The sequence below is a fragment of the Oncorhynchus mykiss genome, chromosome 22 (genome assembly GCF_013265735.2).
Source record: "Oncorhynchus mykiss isolate Arlee chromosome 22, USDA_OmykA_1.1, whole genome shotgun sequence".
NCBI classification, from domain to species: Eukaryota; Metazoa; Chordata; class Actinopteri; order Salmoniformes; family Salmonidae; genus Oncorhynchus; species Oncorhynchus mykiss.
The window spans coordinates 21,284,235-21,309,327 of record NC_048586.1 but is presented as its reverse complement, the minus strand read 5'-3'; the positions used below and the strand labels follow the sequence as shown (position 1 = coordinate 21,309,327).

Sequence of the window (25,093 nt, the reverse complement as noted above, 5' to 3'; positions counted from 1 at the left end):
GTGAAATATTCTGTGTAAATTGTTCAAAGGCGTCCTTGTGCATAGAGTTTTATAGTTTGTTAAACTTTGAAATTAATGTTTTTGTTTGGCATACATTTCAAAATGTAATTCTGTTTTCGTGGAATTGCCCCACAGCAATTAATGGAATGGCATGTCTTGTTTGCGTGTCTCATTTGCATTATCTTCCATTACAGTATCTGTTATTGTAATGTTCAATTATTCCAGTCTTTCATTGTGCAAATGTTATGGCCATGTAGATTTTTTGTTGGAGGAATTATGTCTCTAGTATAGTTAACTAGTGTATAGTACCTCTAATCGTACCTCAACCAGACCCCAACAAGAACCTGCAAATAGTATTCAAGTTTGAAAATAGGGCTTGACAATACACTTTCAAAAAACATGTATTGACCTATTAGGATATATTTTAGCTGTGACCAGGTAAGAATATTAAACCCCTGATAGCTAAATATATAGTAAAATTAAACATTGTTCATATTTGCATGCAATTTCTAACACACATCTTCCATTATAAGCTCTGACTGTTTTCCCATTCATATGTGACCTGTTTTAGGAAACTAGGTGTATGTCGCAGGTCACTACTTCACATGAGAGCCATTTGAACATAATCTTTTTTGTTTAATCAAAAAGTATTTTTTGGCAAAAATGCCCTCTGGAACATGTGAACTTTCATGTGCCTTAATAACAAACTGTTATGCCATCTGTAAATACAATTGTGAAATTACGAGCCTAGTTGGTTTGATTGGCTGAGATAATGAGTGGGCTAGACATGCCAAGAGATGAGTTCGGATTGGACTGCCATATAGCACGCTTCTGTCTATAACATGAGCTGGTTGGTATGTGTAGGTAATTTCTGTCTAACACTGCTTTAAAAAAATATGTATATTGCCTAGTAGAACTGCATACATGTTGCTCCCCACTTTATGGAGCACCGAGTTTTGAAATCAGTGGAATTAGAGTATGATAGCTAAGGAGATGGAGAAAACAACTGTCTCTGGGTTACATCTTCAAACAAAGGGCAAACATGGCATCCGTGACAGGGAGAAACATCCAACCATGGTGTATAAAGGGTAAGATAGTCTAGCTAGCTACATTTTCAGATATTACACATTTCTAATTTTGACAGTCATTTTCATTTCAAGTTAAAATGTACTGTTATCTGGCTGGCTCGCTAGCTAACGTTACATGTATGATCTTATTATTCGTATCTCAGAACCATTTGCTTCGCTAGTTATCGCCTAATGTTAGCTAGCTAACATTGAACCGGGTTTGGTTTACTACCTGCAGAATCATGCAGGGTAGTAACATCATGAGTTGGGATTATGATTAATTGATTACCTAGCAAGCTAGCGAGCTAGCCACATGTCTTAACAAAAGGCTCCACTATGCATGTAACCATTTCGGTTGCATTCGTAAATTCAGTTTGGCCATCTACTCCGATTTCAGAGCACTCTCGTTCGAGTGTGCCAGAGTGCAGAATAACTGATGAGTTTACGAACGCTCATCCCCCGTTGAATATGGCCGGTGTCAGTAAACGTCGGCAGAAAAGTGTAATTAAATTGTTGCCAGCAGCACAGTTACAGTCACCAACACTCTGGATAACATGAAAACAGCCTAACCAGCTCTGCAAGTGTGAGTAAAATGGTCAAAGTTTGGGTGGGGGCTAAATCTTAAGAGGGTGTGAATGATGCTGAATGGGTGTAGACAAAGAAGAGCTCTCCAGTACGTACCAAAATATTCAAAGGCTATTTTCTCAAAAGTGAGGTTACAAGTTTATCAACTTTCAAAGCATAATTACTTTCCCATTGTTCCTGAAATGCAGTGTATGATATACCATTTTGTAGCTCTGTGTCTCTGTTTTTATCTAATGTAAAAAAAAATACTATATCAAATTTTGCTACATAAGACCGAATCAAGCCGGTCGGCCACATACTGTCAAGGAGCTGGAATTAAATGAAGGTATATATTGTTTATCAATGTCAAGTGCAGGTAAAAAGCCTTTTGACCGTGGCCTACTGAGTGACGCAGTGGAGTACAGGCTCTGTCGCAGCCGGCTGTGACCAGGAAACCCATGGGGCGTTGCACAATTGGCCCAGCGTCGTCCGGTTTAGGGGAAGGTTTGGCCGGCAGGGATGTCCTTGTCCCCTCGCGCACCAGCGACTCCTGTGGCGGGCCGGTTGCAGTGCATGCTGACACAGTCGCTAGGCGTACTGTGTTTCCTCTGACATAGGTGTGGCTGGATTCCAGGTTAAGTGGGTATTGTGTCAAGGAGCAGTGCAGCTTGGCTAGGTTGTGTTTCGGAGGATGCACGGCTCTCGAACTTCGCCTCCGTATGGGAGGTGCAGCGACAAGACAATTACCAATTTGGATACCATGAAATTGGGGAGAAAAAGGGGTAAAAAACATGAGTTGACAAAGGTTATATTGTGTAGGGCAGTGGTATTCAATATTTTTCAACTGGGACACCATTTTTCCACCAGAATTTCTGGGGACCCCATTTTTTTCTCAAGAATTTCTCACTTCTCCACCCAACTGAAATTTTAATGACACAATCTTAAAATCAGTACATTTTTACATAAACAAAATAACTTCATTACATTTTCGTCTCTTATCAAAATGAACTCACAACCTCTGATCTTTCTCCAGTATTCTCAGAAGTCCCCTACACATGCATGATCTATAATACATCTCTGCACTTAGCAAAAGAGTGCCATCTGCACTGCTATTTCAGTTATCAGTTAATCTGACTATTCTCTCATCATTGATTTAATTTACATATTTCAGCAATTTTTGTGTTTTCGGTGTAGTTGTCTAACAGTGGGCAATATTATTCTGTTTTAACTCTACTGGATCGTTGTCCCTAAATCAGGACAGTTGTTGCTAAATATGCGATAATGTGACTAGAATAGCGTTGTAAACAACCGCCGACTTTCCGGGACATAGACATGTCTTATATGGGCAGAAAGCTTAAATAATTCTTATTCTATCTGCAGTGTCCAATTTGCAGTATCTATTACAGCTAAATAATACCATGCTATTGTTTGAGGATAGTGCACAACAACAAAACACTGGTTTGATACATTCACCCCTCAAGGTAAATAATGTACTTACATTCAATATTCTTGCTCTGATTTGTCATCCTGAGGGTCCCAGAGATAAAATGTAGTGTAGTTTTGTTTGATAAAATCAATTTTTATTTTGAAATGTACACTGCTGTCTCTGGCTCCACACCCACCACGCCCGGCCATCTAGATGTCTGAATGTTAGTGTCTTTTCTGTAGGGAAGCTAATGAACCATCATGTATGACATTCCTGGGAGTGTGTAAACACATTGTTTTTCTACCATAGCATTTGTGTGTGTTCTCTATAGTTATGTACTTGAAAATGTATTAAGTTACCAATTTGGCACATTTAGGCAAACTCATGAAGGACACCTGGCAGACAAAGTATTGTGTAGTGATGTAATTCTTCAATGGATAAGTCTGAAACTTTGCACACACACTGCTGCCATCTTGTGGACAACATCTAAATTACACCTAGAATCCAACATCACTATTTGGCCTTTCTCTTGCATTACTAAGATGTAACAAATTTTTTTGTTTGTTATTTTACCATATCTAATGTGTTATATTCTCCTACATTCAATTCACATTTCCACAAACTTCAAAGTGTTTCCTTTCAAATAGCTTGCCAGCCTCGGTCTGCTAACTGCTAGCTTGTTTAGCCCCGGACTACTAACTGTTAGCTTGTTAGCATCGGCCTGCTAACTGTCTGAATCACCGTGTCCCCAGTCAGCCCAACCACTCACTGAACCCATATGTTCACTTGGCTACGCATGCCTCTCTCTAATATCAATATGCCTCGTTCATTACTGTCCTGGTTAGTCATTACTGTCTTATTTCACTGTAGAGCCTCTAGCCCTGCTCAATTTGCCTTAACCAATCATGTTGTTCCACCTCCTACATATGCGATGACATCACCTGGTTTAAACGTCTCTAGAGACTATTTCTCTCTCATAATTTCTCAATGCCTAGGTTTACATCCAATGTACTCACATCCTACCTTACCTTTATCTGTACACTATGCCTTGAATCTATGCTATCGTGCCCAGAAACCTGTTCCTTTTACTCTCTGTTCCGAACGTGCTAGATGGGCAGTTTCATATAGCATTTAGCCGTACCCTTATCCTACTTCTCCTCTGTTCCTCTGGTAATGTAGAGGTTAATCCAGGTCCTGCAGTGCCTAGCTCCACTCCCACTCCCCAGGTGCTCTCATTTGTTGACTTCTGTAACCGTAAAAGCCTTGGTTTCATGCTTGTTAACATTAGAAGCTTACTCCCTAAGTTTGTTTTACTCACTGTTTTACTCATAACCGCCATCGATAAGAGACATTACTGTGCAGCCGTATTCATCGACCTGGCCAAGGCTTTCGACTGGCCAAGGCAATCACCACATTCTTATTCGCAGACTCGACAGCCTTGGTTTCTCAAATGATTGCCTCGCCTGGTTTACCAACTACTTCTCTGATAGAGTTCAGTGTGTCAAATCGGAGGGCCTGTTGTCTGGACCTCTGACAGTCTCTATGGGGGTGCCACAGGGTTAAATCCTCGGGCCGACTCTCTTCTCTGTATATATCAACGATGTCGCTCTTGGTGCTGGTGATTCTCTGATACACCTCTACTCAGACGACACCATTCTGTATACTTCTAGCCCTTCTTTGGACACTGTGTTAACTAACCTCCAGACGAGCTTCAATGCCATACAACTCTCCTTCCGTGGCCTCCAACTGCTCTTAAACGCAAGTAAAACTAAATGCATGCTATTCAACCGATCCCTGCACGCACCTGCTCGCCCGTCCAGCATCACTATTCTGGACGTCTCTGACTTAGAATACGTGGACAACTACAAATACCTAGGTGTCTGGTTAGATTGTAAACTCTCCTTCCAGACTCACATTAAGAATCTCCAATCCAAAATTAAATCTAGAGTCGGCTTTCTATTCCGCAACAAAGCCTCCTTCACACACGCCGCCAAACTTACCCAAGTAAAACTGACTATCCTACCGATCCTCGACTTCGGCAATGTCATCTACAAAATAGCTTCCAATAATCTACTCAGCAAACTGGATGCAGTTTATCACAGTGCCATCCATTTTGTTACTAAAGCACCTTATACCACCCACCACTGCGACCTGTATGCTCTAGTCGGCTGGCCCTCGCTTCATATTCGTCGCCAGACCCACTGGATCCAGGTCATCTACAAGTCCATGCTAGGTAAAGCTCCGCCTTATCTCAGTTCACTGGTCACGATGGCAACACCCACCCGTAGCACGCGCTCCAGCAGGTGTATCTCACTGACCATCCCTGAAGCCAACACCTCATTTGGCCGCCTTTCCTTCCAGTTCTCTGCTGCCTGTGACTGGAACGAATGACAAAATCACTGAAGTTGGAGACTTTTATCTCCCTCACCAACTTTATCATCTGCTATCTGAGCAGCTAACCGATCGCTGCAGCTGTACATAGTCCATTGGTAAATAGCCCACCCAATTTACCTACCTCATCCCCATACTGTTTTTATTTATTTACTTTTCTGCTCTTTTGCACACCAGTATCTCTACCTGCTTATGACCATCTGATTATTTATCACTCCAGTGTTAATCTGCAAAATTTTAATTATTCGCCTACCTCCTCATGCCTTTTGCACACAATGTATATAGACTCTTTTTTCTTTTTTTTCTACTGTGTTATTGACTTGTTTATTGTTTACTCCATGTGTAACTCTGTGTTGTTATCTTGGCCAGGTCGCAGTTGTAAATGAGAACTTGTTCTCAACTAGCCTACCTGGTTAAATAAAGGTGAAATAAAAAAAATAAAAAAATCTCACTGGTCAACCCCAAAGCCAATTCCTCCTTTGGTCGTCTTTCCTTCCAGACTCATATCTCCCTCACTAGCTTTAAGCACCAGCTGTCAGAGCAGCTCACAGATCACTGCACCTGTACATAGCCCATCTGTAAACAGCCCATCTATCTACCTACCTCATCCCCATACTGTATTTATTTATTTTGCTCCTTTGCACCCCAGTATCTCTACTTGCATATTCATCTTCTGCACATCTACCATTCCAGTGTTTAATTGCTATATTGTAATTACTTTGCCACCATGGCCTATTTACCTCAGTCAGTTAGATTTGGGTATGACATTTAGGCGAAAATTGAAAAAAGTGGGGCTATCCCTAAGAAGTTTTTTAACCCATAGGAATTCCCACCCAGTTGACTACTTCAAAATGGTGAAAGTCCTGCCCGTGATAAAATGGGCTTTTGGGCGCTAGAGTCCTCAGTCTGTCTCTATGGTCAACCCCCTGGTAGATTTGCAGTGGTCTGATACTCCTTCCATTTCAATATTATCGCTTGCACAGTGCTCCTTGGGATGTTTAAAGCTTGGGAAATATTTTTGTATCCAAATCCGGCTTTAAACTTCTTCACAACAGTATCTCGGACCTGCCTGGTGTGTTCCTTGTTCTTCATGATGCTCTCTGCGCTTTTAACGGACCTCTGAGGCTATCACAGTGCAGGTGCATTTATACGGAGACTTGATTACACACAGGTGGATTGTATTTATCATCATTAGTCATTTAGGTCAACATTGGATCATTCAGAGATCCTCACTGAACTTCTGGAGAGAGTTTGCTGCACTGAAAGTAAAGGGGCTGAATAATTTTGCACACCCAATTTTTCAGTTTTTGATTTGTTAAAAAAGTTTGAAATATCCAATAAATGTCGTTCCACTTCATGATTGTGTCCCACTTGTTGTTGATTCTTCACAAAAAAATACAGTTTTATATCTTTATGTTTGAAGCCTGAAATGTGGCAAAAGGTCGCAAAGTTCAAGGGGGCCGAATACTTTCGCAAGGCACTGTATTTAGATTTCAAGGCACACTTAACCAGCATGGCTACCACAGCGTTCTGCAGCGATGTGCCATTCCATCTGGTTTGCGCTTAGTGGTACTATCATTTGTTTTTCAACAGGACAGTGACCCAACACACCTCCAAGCTGAGTAAAGGCTATTTGACCGAGAAGGAGATTGATGGAGTGCTGCATCAGATGGCCTGGCCTACACAATCACCCAACCTCAACCCAATTGAGATGGTTTGGCGTGAGTTGGACTGCAGAGTGAAGGAAAAGCAGCCAACAAGTGCTCAGCATATGTGGGAACAGTTCAAGACTGTTGAAAAACTTTCTAGGTGAAGCTGGTTGAGAGAATGCCAGAGTGTGCAAACCTGTCATCAAGGCAAAGGGTGGCTACTTTGAAGAACCTAAATTCTTAAATATATTTTGATTTGTTTAACACTTTTGGTATCTACATGATTCCATATGCGTTATTTCATAGTTGTGATGTCTTCACTATTCTTCTACAATATAGAGAATTGTACAAATAAAGAAAAACCCTTGAAATAAAAATGATTAGGTGCGTCCAAACCTTTGACTGCTACTGAAAATGCCAGATATATTTTCTCTTATTTTACATTTCCTCATCACCGACTTTGCACACACCCGGATTGCCCCACCTATAAGGCTGAGATGGCGAGCCTGCAATGCACGGTTTGGAGGTGTTTTGGCAGAAACAATAGACCTGAGTGACGTGTGACATACAAGCCACATCTTTATGCACCTTGGCCATTGAGCAAGTCAACTGATGTCGATTGGTAAGCCTAATTGATTTATTCCAAGGCCCATTTTCAAAACGTTTGTATAATTATTGGAGCAAAGGGTGACCTTAGGATACAACTCAGTTGTACATGAAAAGATTGAAAAAATGTACTGTATACAAACATTAGGAATATTTAGGAAGCCTGAAAAAATGTAGCTGAAATCCAAGTATCAACCCCTTATTGAAGGCAAATTTTCAAGACAAGACATGTTCAGTTTTAAACAAACAATACCTTGTGGTGTCTCATGTAGTCATTGGGGCCCAGTGTTTTGTAAACCACACTGCTCTCTCCCTCTGAAATGAAACAACTGTTTCATACTGTAGGCCTTTATTACAGTGGCTTGAAAAAGTATTCACCCCCTTGGCATTTTTCCTATTTTGTTGCCATTTGATTTGCACAACAAGCCTACCACTTTGAAGATGAAAAATATGTTTTATAGTGAAACATACAAGAGATAAGACAACAAAACAGAAAAATGGAGTGTGCATAACTATTCACCCCCCACCAAAGTCCATACTTTGTAGAGCCACCTTTTGCAGTAGTTATAGCTGCAGGTCTCTTGAGGTATGACTCTATAAGCTTGGCACATCTAGCCACTGGATTTTTTGCCCATTCTTCAAGGCAAAACTGCTCAAGCTCCTTCAAGTTGGATGGGTTCTGTTGGTGTCCAGCAATCTTTAAGTCATACAACATATTCTCAATTGGATTGAGGTCTGGGCTTTGACTAGGCCATTCCAAGACATTTAAATGTTTCCCCTTAAACCACTCGTGGTTGCTTTAGCAGTATGCTTAGGGTCAATGACCTGCTGGAAGGTGAACCTCCATCCCAGCCTCAAATCTCTGGAAAACTGACACAGGTTTCCTCAAGAATTTCAATGTATTTAGCGACATCCTTCAATTCTGACCAGTTTCCCAGTCCCTGCCGATGAAAAACATCCCCAAAGTATGATGCTGGCACCACCATGCTTCACTGTGGGGATGGAGTTCTCGGGGTGATGAGAGGTGTTGGGTTTGCGCCGGACATAGCATTTTCCTTGATGGCCAAAAAACTAATTTTAAGTTTCATCTGACCAGAGTACCTTCCTCTACATGTTTGGGGAGTCTCGCACATGCCTTTTGGCGAACACCAAAAATGTTTGTGAACACCAAACGTGTTTCTTTAAGCAATGGCTTTGTTTCTGGCCACTTCCGTAAAGCCCAGCTCTGTGAAGTGTACAGCTTAAAGTGGTCCTATGGACAAACACTCCAATCTCCACTGTGGAGCTTTGCAGCTCCTTCAGGGTTATCTTTGGTCTCCTTGTTGCCTCTCTGATTAATGCCCTCCTTGCCTGGTCCATGAGTTTTGGTGGGCGGCCCTCTCTTGGCAGGTTTGTTGTGGTGCCATATTCTTTCAATTTTTTTATAATGGATTAAATGGTGCTCCGTAGGATGTTCAAAGTTTCGGATATTTTTTTATAACGCAACCCTGATCTGTACTTCTCCACAACTTTGTCCCTGACCTGTTTGGAGAGCTCCTTGGTCTTCATGGTGCCGCTTGCTTGGCGGTGCCCCTTGCTTAGTGGTGTTAGATAAGCTGACCTCAGCTAAAATCCCTAACCGGAGTTATTGCAGTTATTAAATCAAATCACATGGTTTACCTGCACAGTGTCTTTTCTCAGTTCAGAAGGAACCATGGTTTAAGAATGATACCGACTAAATAATAAACACGGTCTATAGTGGAAGTATCAAATAGCAAAATAACATTTTGGAGTGATTCTTTAAACCATAAAACTGCTTAATGACTGTAAAACTCTGCGTGCCTTTTAACAAGCACCACACACACACACACACACACACACACACACACACACACACACACACACACACACACACACACACACACACACACACACACACACACACACACACACACACACACACACACACACACACATTCACAGAGGTTCTCCTCCACATACCTACTGTAACTGTTGTTAGTGAAATGTTAATTGGCAAATATCTTCCCATTCTTTGCAAATCCACACCTGTGTGAGTTTAAGTGAGCAACAGGGATAGTGAGCCAGAAAGAAAGGGGAGAAACTTCACAACTCACCAAGGGAAGTGTCTGTTGAATTAGGACACAAGGTTCTTCACCTGAAAAAAGGGTTGTTAAAGGACAAGTTAAACGTTATTTCCTTTACAAACATAGATGATTAGAAGTGATTCAATTTTGTTGTCATTATTTTTTAAATGTTATTTAGTTTTGCCACAATTAATTGTAAACTTAGACATACACAGATCCACAAGACATATTGCACAACAGTCAAAACAGAAAAATACGAGAAAAGAAAAATCATAAAACTTGACAAACATTAATTACATCACACGTGCTCAGACCCACATGTTGCCACCATATCAGTACGTATCCATATTTGTTCAATGTTTTGTTTATTTCTGATATTGTTTCTTATTTATTATCATAATCAATTGCCATTAGTTTCAGTCATTGGTTGTGTCCAATGCTTGCAAGACTCTCCATATGGCTTCAGATTGTGCTATGTTGTTTCTGTCTGTAGCCAGATTATTTTTCCACTTTTAAATAATAAAGCTTATGATTCTTCCATTCTCTTAAAGTTGGGGTATAAGTGAGGAAAATTATATTGTTCAACCCATTGGATATCTCACCATTCTCCCATAAACCATGTCTTGAAGTATTCAAATAGAGGGGTTAAAATTATGGATTTTGATGGGGACTTTTTTTTATTATGTTTCAAAGTACATTTGTCTAGGACTACCAAGATTCACATTGTGTGACCCTGCAGTAAAAGGTTATTAACTAGCACCTAGTGCAAAGTTAGTTAATGGTTAGCTGTCACGTTCTGACCTTAGCTCCATTTTGTTATGTCTTTGTTTAGTATGGTCAGGGCGTGAGTTGGGTGCGTTGTCTATGTTAGGTTTTCTATGATTTTCTATTTCTGTGTTGGGCCTGGTATGGTTCTCAATCAGAGGCAGCTGTCAATCGTTGTCCCTGATTGAGAACCATATTTAGGTAGCCTGTTTTCTATTGTGTTTTGTGGGTGGTTGTTTTCTGTCTTTGTGTGTCTGCACCAGATAGAACTGTTTCGGTTGTTTTTGTTGTTATTTTGTTATTCAGTGTTCAGTTTTCATTAAATAAGATGAACACGTAGCACGCTGCGCATTGGTCCTCACCTTCTTTCCAAGACAGCCGTTACATTAGCATTCCACACTAACCTCATAAAATATATTGGGTAAAAATACATATTTTTGGCGTGTCTCATATATACACATGAAAATACAAATAATGTGCAAACAAAAGCATTGGGAGCTAAAAAAAAATCTAATTTAAAATCTAATTTAAAATAAAATAATTTTGGCCACCATTTTGTCTCATACACTTACTTACTTACAAAACTATCTTCATAAACACAGCAATGCAAAATGGGCATGCAGCACATCAGTTATACTGTGATGTTCTCCATGGGTATAATCTGTATTCGGGACCAATATGTAATAATATGAAATCACGTTGCTGCGACATGTTGAGGAGGTAGGAAGATGACCAAATGCGATGGTTATGATATTACCTTCAGATTACGTTGCCACAATGTTGTGGGAAGGTAATTACATGACATTACCAATAATTACCAATCCCATTACATTGGTGGTGGTTATGTAACTTGTTTGCTTGGAAGAGCTGCTTCTCATCAAACATATTCCACCAAAAATAAATAAACTCAGATTACATCAGTCAGATAAAATGTAATTGTATTTGTCACATGCTTCATAAACAACAGGTGTAGACTAACAGTGAAATGCTTACTTACGGGCCCTTCCCAACAATGGCAGGGACCATACCAAGCGGTGATACAGCCAGTCAAGATGCTCTCAATGGTGCAGTTGTAGAACCTTTTGAAATTCTGAGGGCCCATGCCGATTGTTTTCAGCCAATCGTCATTGGTAAACTTTTTGACAGGGTGCTATCAGTAAAAGCAGGATCTGGCTTGTTCATTTTGATAGCGCGGGGTTCAGGACTTCAGCACCATGGACAGAATGCGCTCAGTAGCTGAAGAGGGTTCATGATTCAAATGGATAAATATTAACCAACCAATAGCTAGCTATATGCCATAATGTAACCTATGGTGCTTGACTTGGACTGGAGCTGTCCAGAGCCCCGTACTGGCACTTCACATTTTGGGAGAATTATGTATCTGCTCCTCTACAAAACAAAGTAGCTTATCTCTGGCCGAGATTCACACACCAAGCCGAAAAAAGTTGATCAAAGCAGAATATAGGTAGTATTGAATAGTAATGGAGAGTGGCCATTCATTTCCTGATTCCACTTTCTTCAAGTTTATTTGCCTCTAGTCTGTGAATCTATGCGTGACAGTAGGCTGGTCGATATTGTACAGATCTAAAATGAGCCAACCTGAATGCACATGATGCGCTTTTCCAAGTTGTCAAAGGAGGGTTTGTTTGTAAGGTCATTGAAATTAGTTTGATAATTTTAGTTAATGTAATTCATGAGGGCACACTTTTAAATATGATCAACCCCTTAAAAATCTACATATCAGCCATTATCGGAATGACCCTTAAGTGCGTGTCTGTGTATGCTGTGTGTAAGAGTGCGAGTGGGCTGTTGCCTGAGGAGACAGCGCGACATTTCAGCAGCTGGAACACAATAATGACAGACAACAGACTAACTAGATAGCCAATTCAAAACATAACTTGTAGCAGTTATCCCGCTTGTAACAATAGCTAACTAAGCATTAATGTCGTTGTCGCCTTTCCACTGGCACTGTAGGAAGCCTAAATACATCTGCACCGTTGGAAAACTGCGATTCCCCTCTATTAAATAGCAGCCATGTAATTGCAACAATGTTTTAACATTTCTAAGAATGGATTCACTGACAAATAACTAAGCATAGAGCATAGATCGCCCCTAAAACATGAGTATTTTAGCCTTATATATAAACATGTCTAGTTAGATACCTTGCTTTGAAGTATCCTACCTTATGCATGTGAGCCCTGGTTCATTGAATGAATAAATCGTTGCCAACCATCCTCCAAGGACAGCTACTGGGTGTGCAGGCTTTTGTTCAAGCCCTGGTCTAACCACATTGTAGCCTAAACATCAGCTGCTCAGTGGGAACTCGATAGGCAGACTTGGGTGTTCCAGGGCCCGGATCAAAAGCCAAGCCTGCACACCGAGTTCTCCAGATGGAGGATTGAACACGTGTTGATGTGACTATAACGGTGCAGTTCTACTTTGTGGGGGGTTAAATGTCTAAATGGGATCAGACACAGCAGCCTTCCAGTCTCAATAATGCTTACTTTTTCGTGGGGTTATAATAATAGTCATGGCAATTTGGTTAAAAGTCATGGAGAAGTCATCAAACATGTGTATGAATCCTTAACAGAGAATAATCAGAGGTTTCTATAGCATGTCATTTGTGAATATCGGCGAACATAATATAATAGACCATCGTGGAAAAAGGCAGCTCCTGCACTTATTTTATCCCATGTCAAGCACCGAGCCTACCATCATCAACTGTACACACATCACGGGAAAACTAGAAGGATGTACAAGCTAATGCTTCGGCTATTAACGTTCTGAAATAGCAAAATATATGTAAATAATTTGCTCATTTGAGCTCTTTGGGTCGTCAGTCAATTTATATTATGTTAAACACGTAATCACCCCCACCCATTTTTACAGTGGGAACGCATCGGCATCAGTTCACTCCGTTGCCCCATCCTCTCCTCCCCCTCCCAGTTCCTCACCACAGCCTCACCCTGGATCACACAGACTAGACGAGGACCGAGCAGTCAAGATCCCCTCGTTAGTCGCTTGCAGACTGATAGAGGTGCATAGGCAGCCAGTATATTTTCTGTGTTTAGGCTACTTGATTCTGACGACTAAATATTTTGCCCTCTCTTGAACATAATGTGGAGAGACAAGTGTTCTCGGCAGACATTCGAAGACCTAGCATAATTCATTCGTGACGGACCCCATTGCTGCATGCCTCCTGTTTAAGATTCTGCCGTTTTGACTAATCCACGGGACAGTGGGATCCGACTACAGAGCATCTTTAGGATTCACAGCGAGTTGAGTCCAAGTTCTATTACCAGCAGTTTACCATGACAGCCACTAAGGAGGCGGTGCAGCCGAATCAGAGACAGAAGCCACCGCCAAAGGATGATGAGGAGGTGGGCTTGCCAGTCTATCCATTTGCCAGTATCTGTGGTTAGGCTATTGAAGAGTTAATGAGCTATTTCTATTTTATTATCATGTGTTCTCCATCAGTGTTACACAACTATGTGTCAAACCTATTTACGTTGTCTATTCTACAAGGTCAGTTCGGCTAATTACTAATTACATAGTGTCAAAAATTTGATGAAGCAAATTAATGCCAGTTCTTGTGTGTGGCAGAGTGTGAGAAATAGGGGTCATTTAACATCTGAATAGGCCTACTATCTATATTTTAGAACATGGTATATTCAGGAATATATTTCGTAGTCTACAGGAGGGGAGTGAGAGGATGTATTTCACTTAGATTGTGGTTTAACTGTTGGCTGTTAGATAGCCGGTGACTTATTTACCCTATAGCTTTCTGTCCATGCGCTCCCAATCGTGCGAGAATATTAAAAGACGTTAAGCACTTGTGCTGCATATATCGCTATTATATACATTAGTGGCTCTCTATGAAGAGCTTGTCAGCGCTAATGCCCGAGAGTAATGAGTGCTCTCGTGGGAATCGTGAAACTTGCACTGCCAGAGATAGATAGAGAGGGAGACCGCGCCGCGTGCGTGCTCGGCTCGGGCAAGATTGTAATTCAGCGGTTGCCTCCTGTCAGCTCGGTCAGTGCTATCCGGGATCCGTGGGACGTCTCCACCCTAACCTAAACCTACCATTAACCTAACCCTTACCATAACCATAACCTTTACCTAACCCTAAATATTTTCTGTATTTTGGGCATGTAAACCACAATTATCCAGGAGGCAGGCCTGACGATTATTATTGTCAGTATGTTCATGCAGTACAGATATCTCTCAGAGATCATGTTCTAGTCTGCAATGTTTTTGTTCGGCATCTGCAATGTTTCTAGTTAAACATTTAAACGGGTGACATCAGTGTCTGGAGGAATTGTTGGAGTGTTGCAACTTAACAACTAGCGGCTGGTCGGTGCATCAACTCTAATGATTGATATTGCTTCCCTAAATGTTTAAATAACCCCCATGTGCAGTGTGGCACCCGGGAAAAAGATCTTCCAGACCATTGCTATCCATCTGCTGTGATGTGGGTGGTCTCATACTGTATAGTTTATTGTCTGTGGTCACCAGAATGTCAATTGTAAATGTCAGTTTTTGGTGTCACTTGTGGGGCCTTACGAGTTTATTAAGCACCATGGACAGCACCCACAAATACTGTACCACTTCAGGAATATATGTTTCAGAGGGGTTGGGTTGAATGCGGAAGACACATTTCAGTTGAATTCATTCAGTTGTACAACTGGCTAGGTATCCCCTTTACCTTTCCCTTTCCCTTCAAATCTAAGTCTCCAAGCAATGCTCCTCTTGTGCTTATGATGTAGCTTGTATGTTCTTGTGATGAAGGACACACTGCAGTCTGAACAGAAACTCAACCACACTGTAATACATACCAACATCCTTTATCGTATCTCTGAAATGCTGTTTTGCTCTAACCTTGAACACTTCTGCTTCGATTGAAGGATGTTGTGTCAGGGGTACCATTTTATTTACAGAGTTCAAATAGCATTTAATATGAGATGAGATTTTGATTGGGCCTGCCTGGAGTGACAGTTGGACATGGAGGGTTTGCACTTTTGTGATGATTTAATTGGTTCCATTGCACCAGGCATGCTCAATCAAGAACCCCCTGCTTGAACCCAGGTCTGAGTAATTCATTCATGACAAACATGCAGTTAGCTATATGTCACAGGATTGTAGTGACACGCAATGCCACATAGGCTATTTATGTCAGAGATTTTATGAGGCTCTCACTGACTGCGCCTGACTCGCTGACAGCCCTAGCAGATCAACCATCCACAACATTTAATTAGTGCATTGAGAGATATACACATAGGGAAGATGCAAATAACTGTTTTATAATCTAGTTCCAATTCACTGTCAACTTTCCCATTGCCCTTTTTCTTGTAATCATAACTGTTGCATGGGGATGGAGAATCTTTTGATAAAGTGTAAAAAAATAAAATAATACTTCTTTATAAACCACAACAATCATATACATTTGTTTAGGCTCTGTAGTCCAGCATTTTGGATTTGAAATGATACAATGACAAAGAAGTTAAAGTGTAAACTGTCAGCTATAATTTAAGGACATTTCCGTGTGAACCGTTTAGAAATTACAGCACTTTTTGTACATAGTCCCTGCATTTTAGGAGACCAAAAGTAAGGTAACAAGGTCAGATTGCACCTCTAACAGTTGGGGCAATGGCTTGCATACAGATTAATATTGCACGTTTTTACAACCACAGGACTAGAGAGGAGAGGACAGGAGAGCGGAGTAGAGGAGGTTGAAGGATAAGGAGCAGAGAGTTGGACAGAGGAAAGGAGAGAGGGGAGGAGAAGAAGGTGAAGTGGAGAGGAGAGGAGCGGGATACTGCCAAATGGTTTTCAACATAGCCATTGAGACTAGGCTGCCAACGGACCTGGGGAGATGCTACATTTCAAACACCATAATGTAGTTTGCATGTAGTTAACACAGCCTCTCAAAGAAATCCACAATGATTGTGAAAGCAGGCCTCAGTTGTTCCTTATCCAATTATCAAAAAATGGAAGTACTAACGTAACAAGCCATTGACAAAGAAATCATTGTATGGTATGTTTACGCTGGGATCATTATCATTTGGTAACATGGATGAGCCCTATTTATAGATTAATCTTAACCATGATCCCAGATTTAGATTTGGCAAATATAACACACTTTTGGCATATGTTCTTAATATTTTCCTGTGGGAATAAAAGGGAATATGAGGGAGTCCGTAGAGAGTTTGGTCTAACCTCTGATTAGAGGCGGAGAGCAGGCCGAAAAAGCCCTGTTTGTCTGTGTGTTTGTTTCGGTGTCAGTGTGTTGGGTCTGTGTTTTGTGTCTGTGTGCGTGGTGAATAAACAGCACGTCTCCATTACCCTAATCCACTCAAAGGCTGTTTTTCAAGATTAACCACATCACAAGATCACTAGCTTCAGATAGAGGAAGATGGAGTTGTCTTGTGTGTCTATGGCCCTATGTCCTCTCAGATATCCAAAGGTGCATAGGGTGCATGGGTGGGTTTGGAATTGGGGCTTTGTTTTTCAGTAGTATTCAATGGGTCAATCAATACATGTATATGTTGTTGTTTAGATGGGTGTTGGTGTAGACACATGGTTGTCTACTAATAATTAAATTACTTTTTTTGTGTTCAGATGGGTTTCTGTTGGTGTGCCTAAAGGTTAAACCTATTTTAAAACATGTTGATGCGTCCATTCGGGTCAGGTTTGTGTCCTCTCTTGACATGGGTGCAAATGCCTAAAGATGTGCCTTGTATTACTGTAGCTTAGTATGGGGGGGATATGTACCTTTCTCTCCCAACAATCTACATAAATCTCAATGACAAATTTGACCTTTTAGATAGATATGTACACCTCTAACTTATAAGGTCATACTTTACAACCTTAAAGTTAGTCATTGGCACAGTAATTTTTTGCCTACTTACCGAGCTACAGTGAATTTAAAATAATTGCTTAGAGAGAGGTTGAAAATAAGAACCAAACTCCTAGAGCAGCAGACAGGGCTGAGGAACAAAAATAGTAAATCAGTTGCATGAGCAGCCCTCTCAATCCAACTCCCACTGGCTTTGTCCTTCACTCTTGCTCCTCCGTTCTCCCTTAATTCGCCCCTCGCCGGTAATTTTATAGCTCAGTGGCTGCTGGATGCCCCAATGTCACCTATGTCTCAAAAAAAAAAAACGTAAAGTGAGAGACTCTTAAAGTGCAGAGCCTGTGAGTTTGACTGGGCGTGTGACGACAATCTCCACTCAGACACATTCAGTTGTGTCTCAATGAGCTTACCCTGTGGATGGCTCCCCCATTACGATTTTCTTTTTCAATTTGATTTCCCTAGAATAGATGAAATACCTTTTTTTATTGGAGGGAAAGAGCTCAATTCTTATCCATGCGCTGAGCATAATTTGACTACGAATGTAGTCAGCTGTGTCTAATTGGCTTCAGTTAAATTTGATTGCAGGAGAGAAAAAGGCTTTAGCACATACCGTGTAATTTCAACCAAATCACATTTTAATTTGCGGTTGTGGATAATTCATTCAGATAGTAAAAGCTGATTAATATAATTACTCTATTGTCCTGCATACGCTTCTGCGGAGGTGGGCTGGGCTAATATTCAGACATTATATGGTCTAATACAGATGATTGCATCCTGTGAATGGCTATGTCCCAATTTGACTCGATGTCGCTAGAAAACATTCTCTGTCCTATGCACGTCATTGACTCAAGTCCGTCTTTTTACCAACACCAATATCGATATCAAAATACACAAAAAACTATACAAGGAGGAATTGTTTTGGAATGAAATCATTGAGGGCTCGTATCTATTTGATATCTTGTTTGCTTTATAAACAATAAGCATCACTTGGCATAGGAGATAAGAGAGAGAAGGAGTAGACATTCATAACATATAATATGAACGCCATTGAGTGCAAACGCGTCATAGATTTTATTCCGGACTAGACACTTGACTTCAGCGCTAGACAATGACTATCACATGAAGCATCAAACATTGGTCATTAGAGCTCCGATAAACAAACAAGGAACCAAATAGGGCACCTATTCATTTGTGTATAGGACAGCTGCAACTCTCCATATCTACTGTGCTCAGCCACTCACATGAAAGAAAAACAGACTCGTAGATTGAGCTGTCTAAATGTTGAGAATTTAGTTCCATCAGGGCCCACTCATTTTTCCCTGTGTGTGTCATGGGCATGCTGGGTAGTGTAGTTTATACATTAGAGCCCCACTGTGGAGTATAGACAAGAATTCCAACAGTGGGTGAATGGCCTGTGGTGGCGATCAATGTCCATTTTAGGAGTAGCTTCAACTCTAACCTCCGTCAAAAACTTGCACTTCGTACAACGCTGCTGTGGATCGAATGTCTTGGTCGCTTATTGGAACGTGTTGTCTGTTCTTTGGTCCAAAAAAGTGTTCTGTTTATCCACTTCTCTTTGAGGCTTTAACTGTTGAAAGCATTTGTAAGGCATAGACTTGCATTGAGCAGGGTTCTGTGTTCTTGTGGCCAGTCATGTATGGACACCCAAGGTGTATATCACAGTAAATATGTGGCAGGGTAATGTTGTGCTGTATGTTGTGTGGTGGTTTGCGTTGTGTTGTGATCATTGGCAAATGTTCAATTATCAGGGTACTGGTGGGTCTTGGGTACAGATGGATCAGATGCATGTCATTACAGAAATAACTAACACCTTCACAGCTTAAGGTGTTGTACTGTCTACTTTGAAGAATAAACACTCTACAAAGTATTACATATAGTTGAGCCATACTCTTCCAACTGTCATAGTTATATAGACAAATCAGGAATCAGTAAACATTGAATTGGCTTTAGCAGATACTTTCGGTACATACAGTGACTTCAGAAAGTATTCACACCTCTTTACTTATTCCACATTTTGTTGTGTTTACAGCAGGGCTGCCAACTTTTGAAGAAAGCTTAGAGTAAGATTTGCTATGTCAATTTCATTGCCCACTGGCACAAACCCCTAGATGGGAAATGTTACTTTTTAAGGCTAATTTCCTACAATTCCATGCATTTTGACATGGCTTAGGCATATGACTAGGGTGAAAAAAAACACAAAAAAAACCAACAGGTCACGTGTATTCAGAATGCTTTGAACATTAAATGAACACTCACAATTCGACAATTTTGTGACATTGGGATTTATTTTTAGATAAAAACACAAACATTTTGTAATTTGGGTGGACAATCTCTTTAAAATAGGTCTGGAAGAAAATCCTGCTTGCTCTCCAAGAGGGTTGGCCTCCCCTGAAGTGCTGGGTGTTTGAAAATGTTCTTGTTATAACAATCAATATCAATATTCAATTGGTTTATGCCTACTAGTTGAAGATCCTTGTCATCATCTTGCTCTACATAGACAAAGTATGATGTTTTTATGAGTTGTGAGTTCCCCTATCATCTCTGCCTAGCATGTGCACAGTACTAACATTTATTTAGATTCCTGGGGTATTTAATATCCAATGTTTATTCAAGACTGTCCACAAATGGCTGCAAAATTACATAGCCTCGTGTAATTCATTTTCAAAGACAAGTAGGTATATCCGATTTCAAATATGTGATTAACTGGCAAAATTGGGAAGAAGTGGAATAATAAAATAAGTGTAGGGAGGAACAATAGTGTTCTTGCTTCCAAGCAAATATTTACCATATATTATTCAGGGTGGTAGGTAGCCTAGTGGTAAGAGTGTTGGACTCATAACCAAAAGGTTGCAAGATCAAATCCCTGAGCTGACAAGGTAAAAATTTATGTCGTTCTGCTCCTGAAAAAGGCCATCTTTGAAAATAAGAATTTTTCTTAACTGATTTGCCTAGGTAAATACAATTTTAGCCCATTGTTAAAGAATGAGAATTGTTCCACTGATCAGACTGAAACATACCGTACGTAGGTCTATCTACTGCCTTTTCGTTGTCACAGCCTAAACGACAATCACCAAACGAAGGAACTAATGCAAGTGCGGATTAAATCCACTTTAGTACATGCTGCCAAAAGGCATTCTGCAATAGGGACGGGAGTAACCTCTACCTCGTTTTGTTGACAACATTGTACATAAAACAGCGCTACCATGCTACTGTTTTTAGAGGTTTATAAACTCAGCAGAGAATGTTCTCTGTCTCCATTCAGCTCTACTCTAATTTTGAGGGGCGTTTCTTTAAAACATGCATCAAATCCCCTTGATCCCTTACATATGCTTCAATGTGCCGCTGTTCACAGTGCTGTGGCAAGACAGGACAATGATAAAGGTTCAGCTCGTGATGTTAAATTGCAGGTGCAGATGCTCCGATTTCAAAATAATTTGGAGCAGTTGAAAAGTTAACGCGCTGACTATACAATAGACTAATTAGACAAATATAAGCAGTGCTTTTCAATGCGTGAGATATGAGGTGTGCGGTGAGAATGTGAGGTCAAATGCATCTGTCTCATGACCAATACATGAGAGTTGGCAGCTCTGTTACAGTCTGAATTTAAAATGGATTATGTTGATATTTTGTGTCAATGATCTACACACAATACCACATAATGTCAAAGTGGAATTTTGTTAGTAGAACATTTCTGAAATGAGTAAAAAGAAAATGTCATCAGTCAGTAAGTGTTCAACACCTTTGTTATGGCAAGCCTAAACAAGTTCAGGAGTAAAAATGTGCTGAACAAATCGCATAATAAGTTGCATGGACTCACTCAATGTTCAATAATAATGGTTAACATGATTTTTGAATGACTAACCCATCTCTGTAACCCACATATACAATTATCTGTAAGGTCCCTCAACCAAGTAATACATTTCAAGCACAGATTCAACCACAAAGACCAGGTAGGTTTTTCAATGCCTTTCAAAGAAAGGCACTGATAGGTAGATTTGTAAAAAAAAAAAAAAAAAACAGACAGTGAAAATCCCTTTGAGCAGAGAAAAGTTATTAATTATACTTTGCATGGTGTATCAATACACCCAGTCGCTACAAAGATACAGGCGTTTTTCCCAACTCAGTTGCCGGAGAGGAAGGAAACTGCTCAGGGATTTCACCATGAGGCCAATGGTGATTTTAAAACAGTTACAGAGTTTAATGGTTGTGATATGAGAAACTGAGGATGTATCAACAACATTGTAGTTACTCCACAATACTAACCTGAATGACATAGTGAGAAGAAGAAAGCCAGAATAAAAAATGCATCCTGTTTGCAACAAGGCACATACAGTAAGTAATACTACAAAATAATGTACCAAAGAAATTCACTTTTTGTCCTGAATACAAAGCATTATGTATTTTCACACATGGTGGTGGCTGCATCATGTTATGGTTACGCTTGTCATCGGCAAGGACAAGGGAGTTTTTTAGGATAAAAATAAATGGAATACAGTTATAAGCACAGAAAAAAATCCTAGAGGATACCCTGGTTCAGTCTGCTTTCCAACAGACACTGGGAGATTTTGTCAACTTTCAGCAGGACAATAACCTAAAACACAAGACCAAATCTACACTGGAGTTGCTTACCAAGACGAATGGCTTAGTTACAGTTTTTACTTAAATCGGCTTGAAAATCTAGGGTAATAATTGAAAATGGCTGTTTAGCAATGATCAACAATCTACTTGACAGAGCTTGAATAATTTGTAAAATAATAATCCAGGTGTGAAAGCTCTTAAAGACTAACATAAATAGACTCACAGCTGTAATCACCGCAAAACGTGCTTCTACAAAGTATTGACTCAGGGGTATGAATACTTATGTAAATTAGGTATTTCTGTTAATAATTTGCCCAAAAAATGTTAAAATGTCTAAAAACTTGTTTTCACTTTTTCATGATGGAGTATTGTGTATAGATGGGTGAGAGATAAAAACCAATTTAATCGGTTTTGAATTCAGGCTGTAACACAACAAAATGTGGAATAAATCAAGGGGTATGAATACTTTCTGAAGGCACTGTATAATGCAAAAATAAGTAAGTTGGCCATTGTTATCTTTCCGTGACTTTTTGGATTCTGTCTTACGAAAGTTATTATCCCCTCCTTATGACTGTTTTATGAAGGCATCATGACTGGTTGCTTCAGGTAAAAGTGTGAACCAAATCCCAAGTCCCTTAGCCAAACAAACACTGACATTTCATATTTGATTGGTGTGATTAAAGCATGTAGAGCATGTAGAGTCTACAAAGCATATATAGTCTATAATGATAAAGGGTATAGGATATGTGTGATGATTTCTTCAGATATGTTCAGCATGCTCTTGGGTAGATTTGGTCCTTAGGCATGCTCAGACCAGCACAGATACACAAAACCCAAAACAGCTCAACATTGACTAGAATTTTAACGTACACTAATGCAACAGACTGTATACCAATGTAGCGGCCGATTATGAATCTGGGATAAGTAATTGAATGCGTCCCTACAAATCAGTTTGATACCCTCTTTGATTAGAGCGGTATGTAAATAATTTGAATTATGGATTTGAATGCACTATGGCTACATCCCAAATTGACCTTATTACCTATGTAGTACACTCCTTTTGACCAGGACCCATAGGGCTCTGGTCAAATGTAGTGCACTAGGGAAAATGGTGCCATTTGGGATACAGGTTAGGAAACCAGCATTATTACCACATTGGAGAGATGTATTGTCGTTGTATCGTGTGGTACAGATATGGAATTCAGAGTATTTTAAACAGTTGTTTACCACAGTTTTGATAGAACCATAACCCCCTAAGGTCTAAGGGCCAGGGACTCGGGGAATTGTTTTAAGATTTCATTTAGCTATTTTATTTTTTTATTTTAGGACCCCTGTAATTATATAAAAATGTTGTTTTCATTATTTGATGAAATGCATTGAATAACATATTCATACATGGCTAAAGAGTTTGGAAAAAATATATAAAGGAAGTTTGTTTTGAAGTGTCTGTCCTATATCTAAGAGATATAAGAAAGATCAGGAAATAATATATTTATTTTTTTATCCATATTTAACCCCTTTTGTAGGCACTAAAGTACTTCCATATACACTGAGTGTCCAAAACATTAGGAGCACCTGCTTTTTCCATGACATAGACTCCAGGTGAAAGCTATGATTCCTTATTGATGTCACCTGTTAGAAGGCAGGTTAAAGAAGGATTTTATGCCTTGAGACAATTGAGACATGGATTGTGTAAGTGTGCCAAGTGAACGGGCATGACAAAAGATTTAAGTGCCTTTGAATAGGGTATTGTAGTAGGTGCCAGGCGCACAGGTTTGAGTGTGTCAAAAACTTCAACGCTGCTGGGTTTTTCATTCTCAACAGTTTCCTGTGTGTATCAAGAATAGTCTACTACCCAACTTGACAAAACTGTGGGAAGCATTGGAGTCAACATGGGCCAGCATCCCTGTGGAATGCTTTTGACACCTTGTTGAGTGAGTCCATTGCCCTGACGAATTGAGGCTGTTCTAAGGGGAAAAGGGGTTGCAACTCAATATTCGGAAGATGTTCCTAATGTTTTGTACACTCAGTGTATACTTCCATTCATTTTTTTAACTGATACCGGGCTACCTTCAGATTAGTCTTGTGAGGCTTGTGCGCGTCCTAGAGCAAAATGGAGAAAACCATCAAATTCGTGAGTCTCAACATATTAATTTGTAGCCCAAATTAAAAAGACCGGTTTTCGGGATGTCTCCTGGTTTTACAACACTGCTGTAGCTGTGGTGGATTGAGATGCAGCCCAAAAGCTTGTGACCTTTTTGGTACGTCAGAACAGTGGCATGTATTCATGGATGCCAAGGGAAACCAGGCTTCCTCAAAAATTGGTCCAATAAAAACATACAAATTCTAGAACAATTTATCTTTAGTCAATCTGTGTTTTCATAATTTTCCTTAAATATGTAAGTGGCTGAATCGATCTCATCAGATAAGTCCCTGATGTTAAAGATTATGTTAAAATCCAAAATACCTCCGTTTGTTTGTCACGTTATGTTCAGAAATCCACAGAAAAGAGCGGTCACGACAACGCAGACAAAAATTCCAAATAATATCCATAATGTCCACAGAAACATGTCAAACGTTTTTTATAATCAATCCTCAGGTTGTTTTTAAAATATATATTCGATAATAATATATCAACCGGGAGTGTAGGTTTTTCAATAGGACAGGGAGAAACAATGGCCGCTTTACTCTGTTGCGAAAAACTCACTCTGAGAGCCCCCACCTATCCACTTACGCAATGTGATATTTCTCGCTCATTTTTCAAATAAAAGCCTGAAACTATGTCTAAAGACTGTTGACACATTAGGGAAGCCACGGAAAAAGGAATCTGGTTGATATCCCTTTAAATGGAGGATAGGCATGCATAGGAACAGAATAAATAAATAAGAGGCTAACTCCTTTGTCTGGATTTTCCTCAGGTTTTTGCCTGCAATATCAGTTCTGTTATACTCACAGACAATATTTTGACAGTTTTGGAAACTTTAGAGTGTTTTCTATCTATTATATGCATATTCTAGTTTCTGGGGCTGAGAAATAGGCAGTTCCAAATGGGTACATTTTATAGCCAAAAACGAAAATACTGCCGCCTA

At 40.0% G+C, this 25,093-nt stretch overlaps 1 protein-coding gene across 4 annotated transcripts in view; it reads left to right on the top strand.

The window, feature by feature from the left end:
* The window catches only part of LOC110501587 (inactive dipeptidyl peptidase 10), a 304,120-nt gene that overhangs the window by 137,876 nt on the left and 141,151 nt on the right, over window positions 1-25,093 (top strand). The window contains exon 1 of one of the 4 annotated variants that reach the window (XM_021579259.2): window positions 13,499-13,932. The exons of the other annotated variants lie outside the window; for them this stretch is intronic. Within the exon in view, the coding sequence (XP_021434934.1) occupies window positions 13,864-13,932 (69 nt within the window). The 5' untranslated portion in view covers window positions 13,499-13,863. Of the gene's footprint in view, window positions 1-13,498; window positions 13,933-25,093 lie in introns of those variants that run through there. 4 annotated transcript variants of the gene reach the window in all.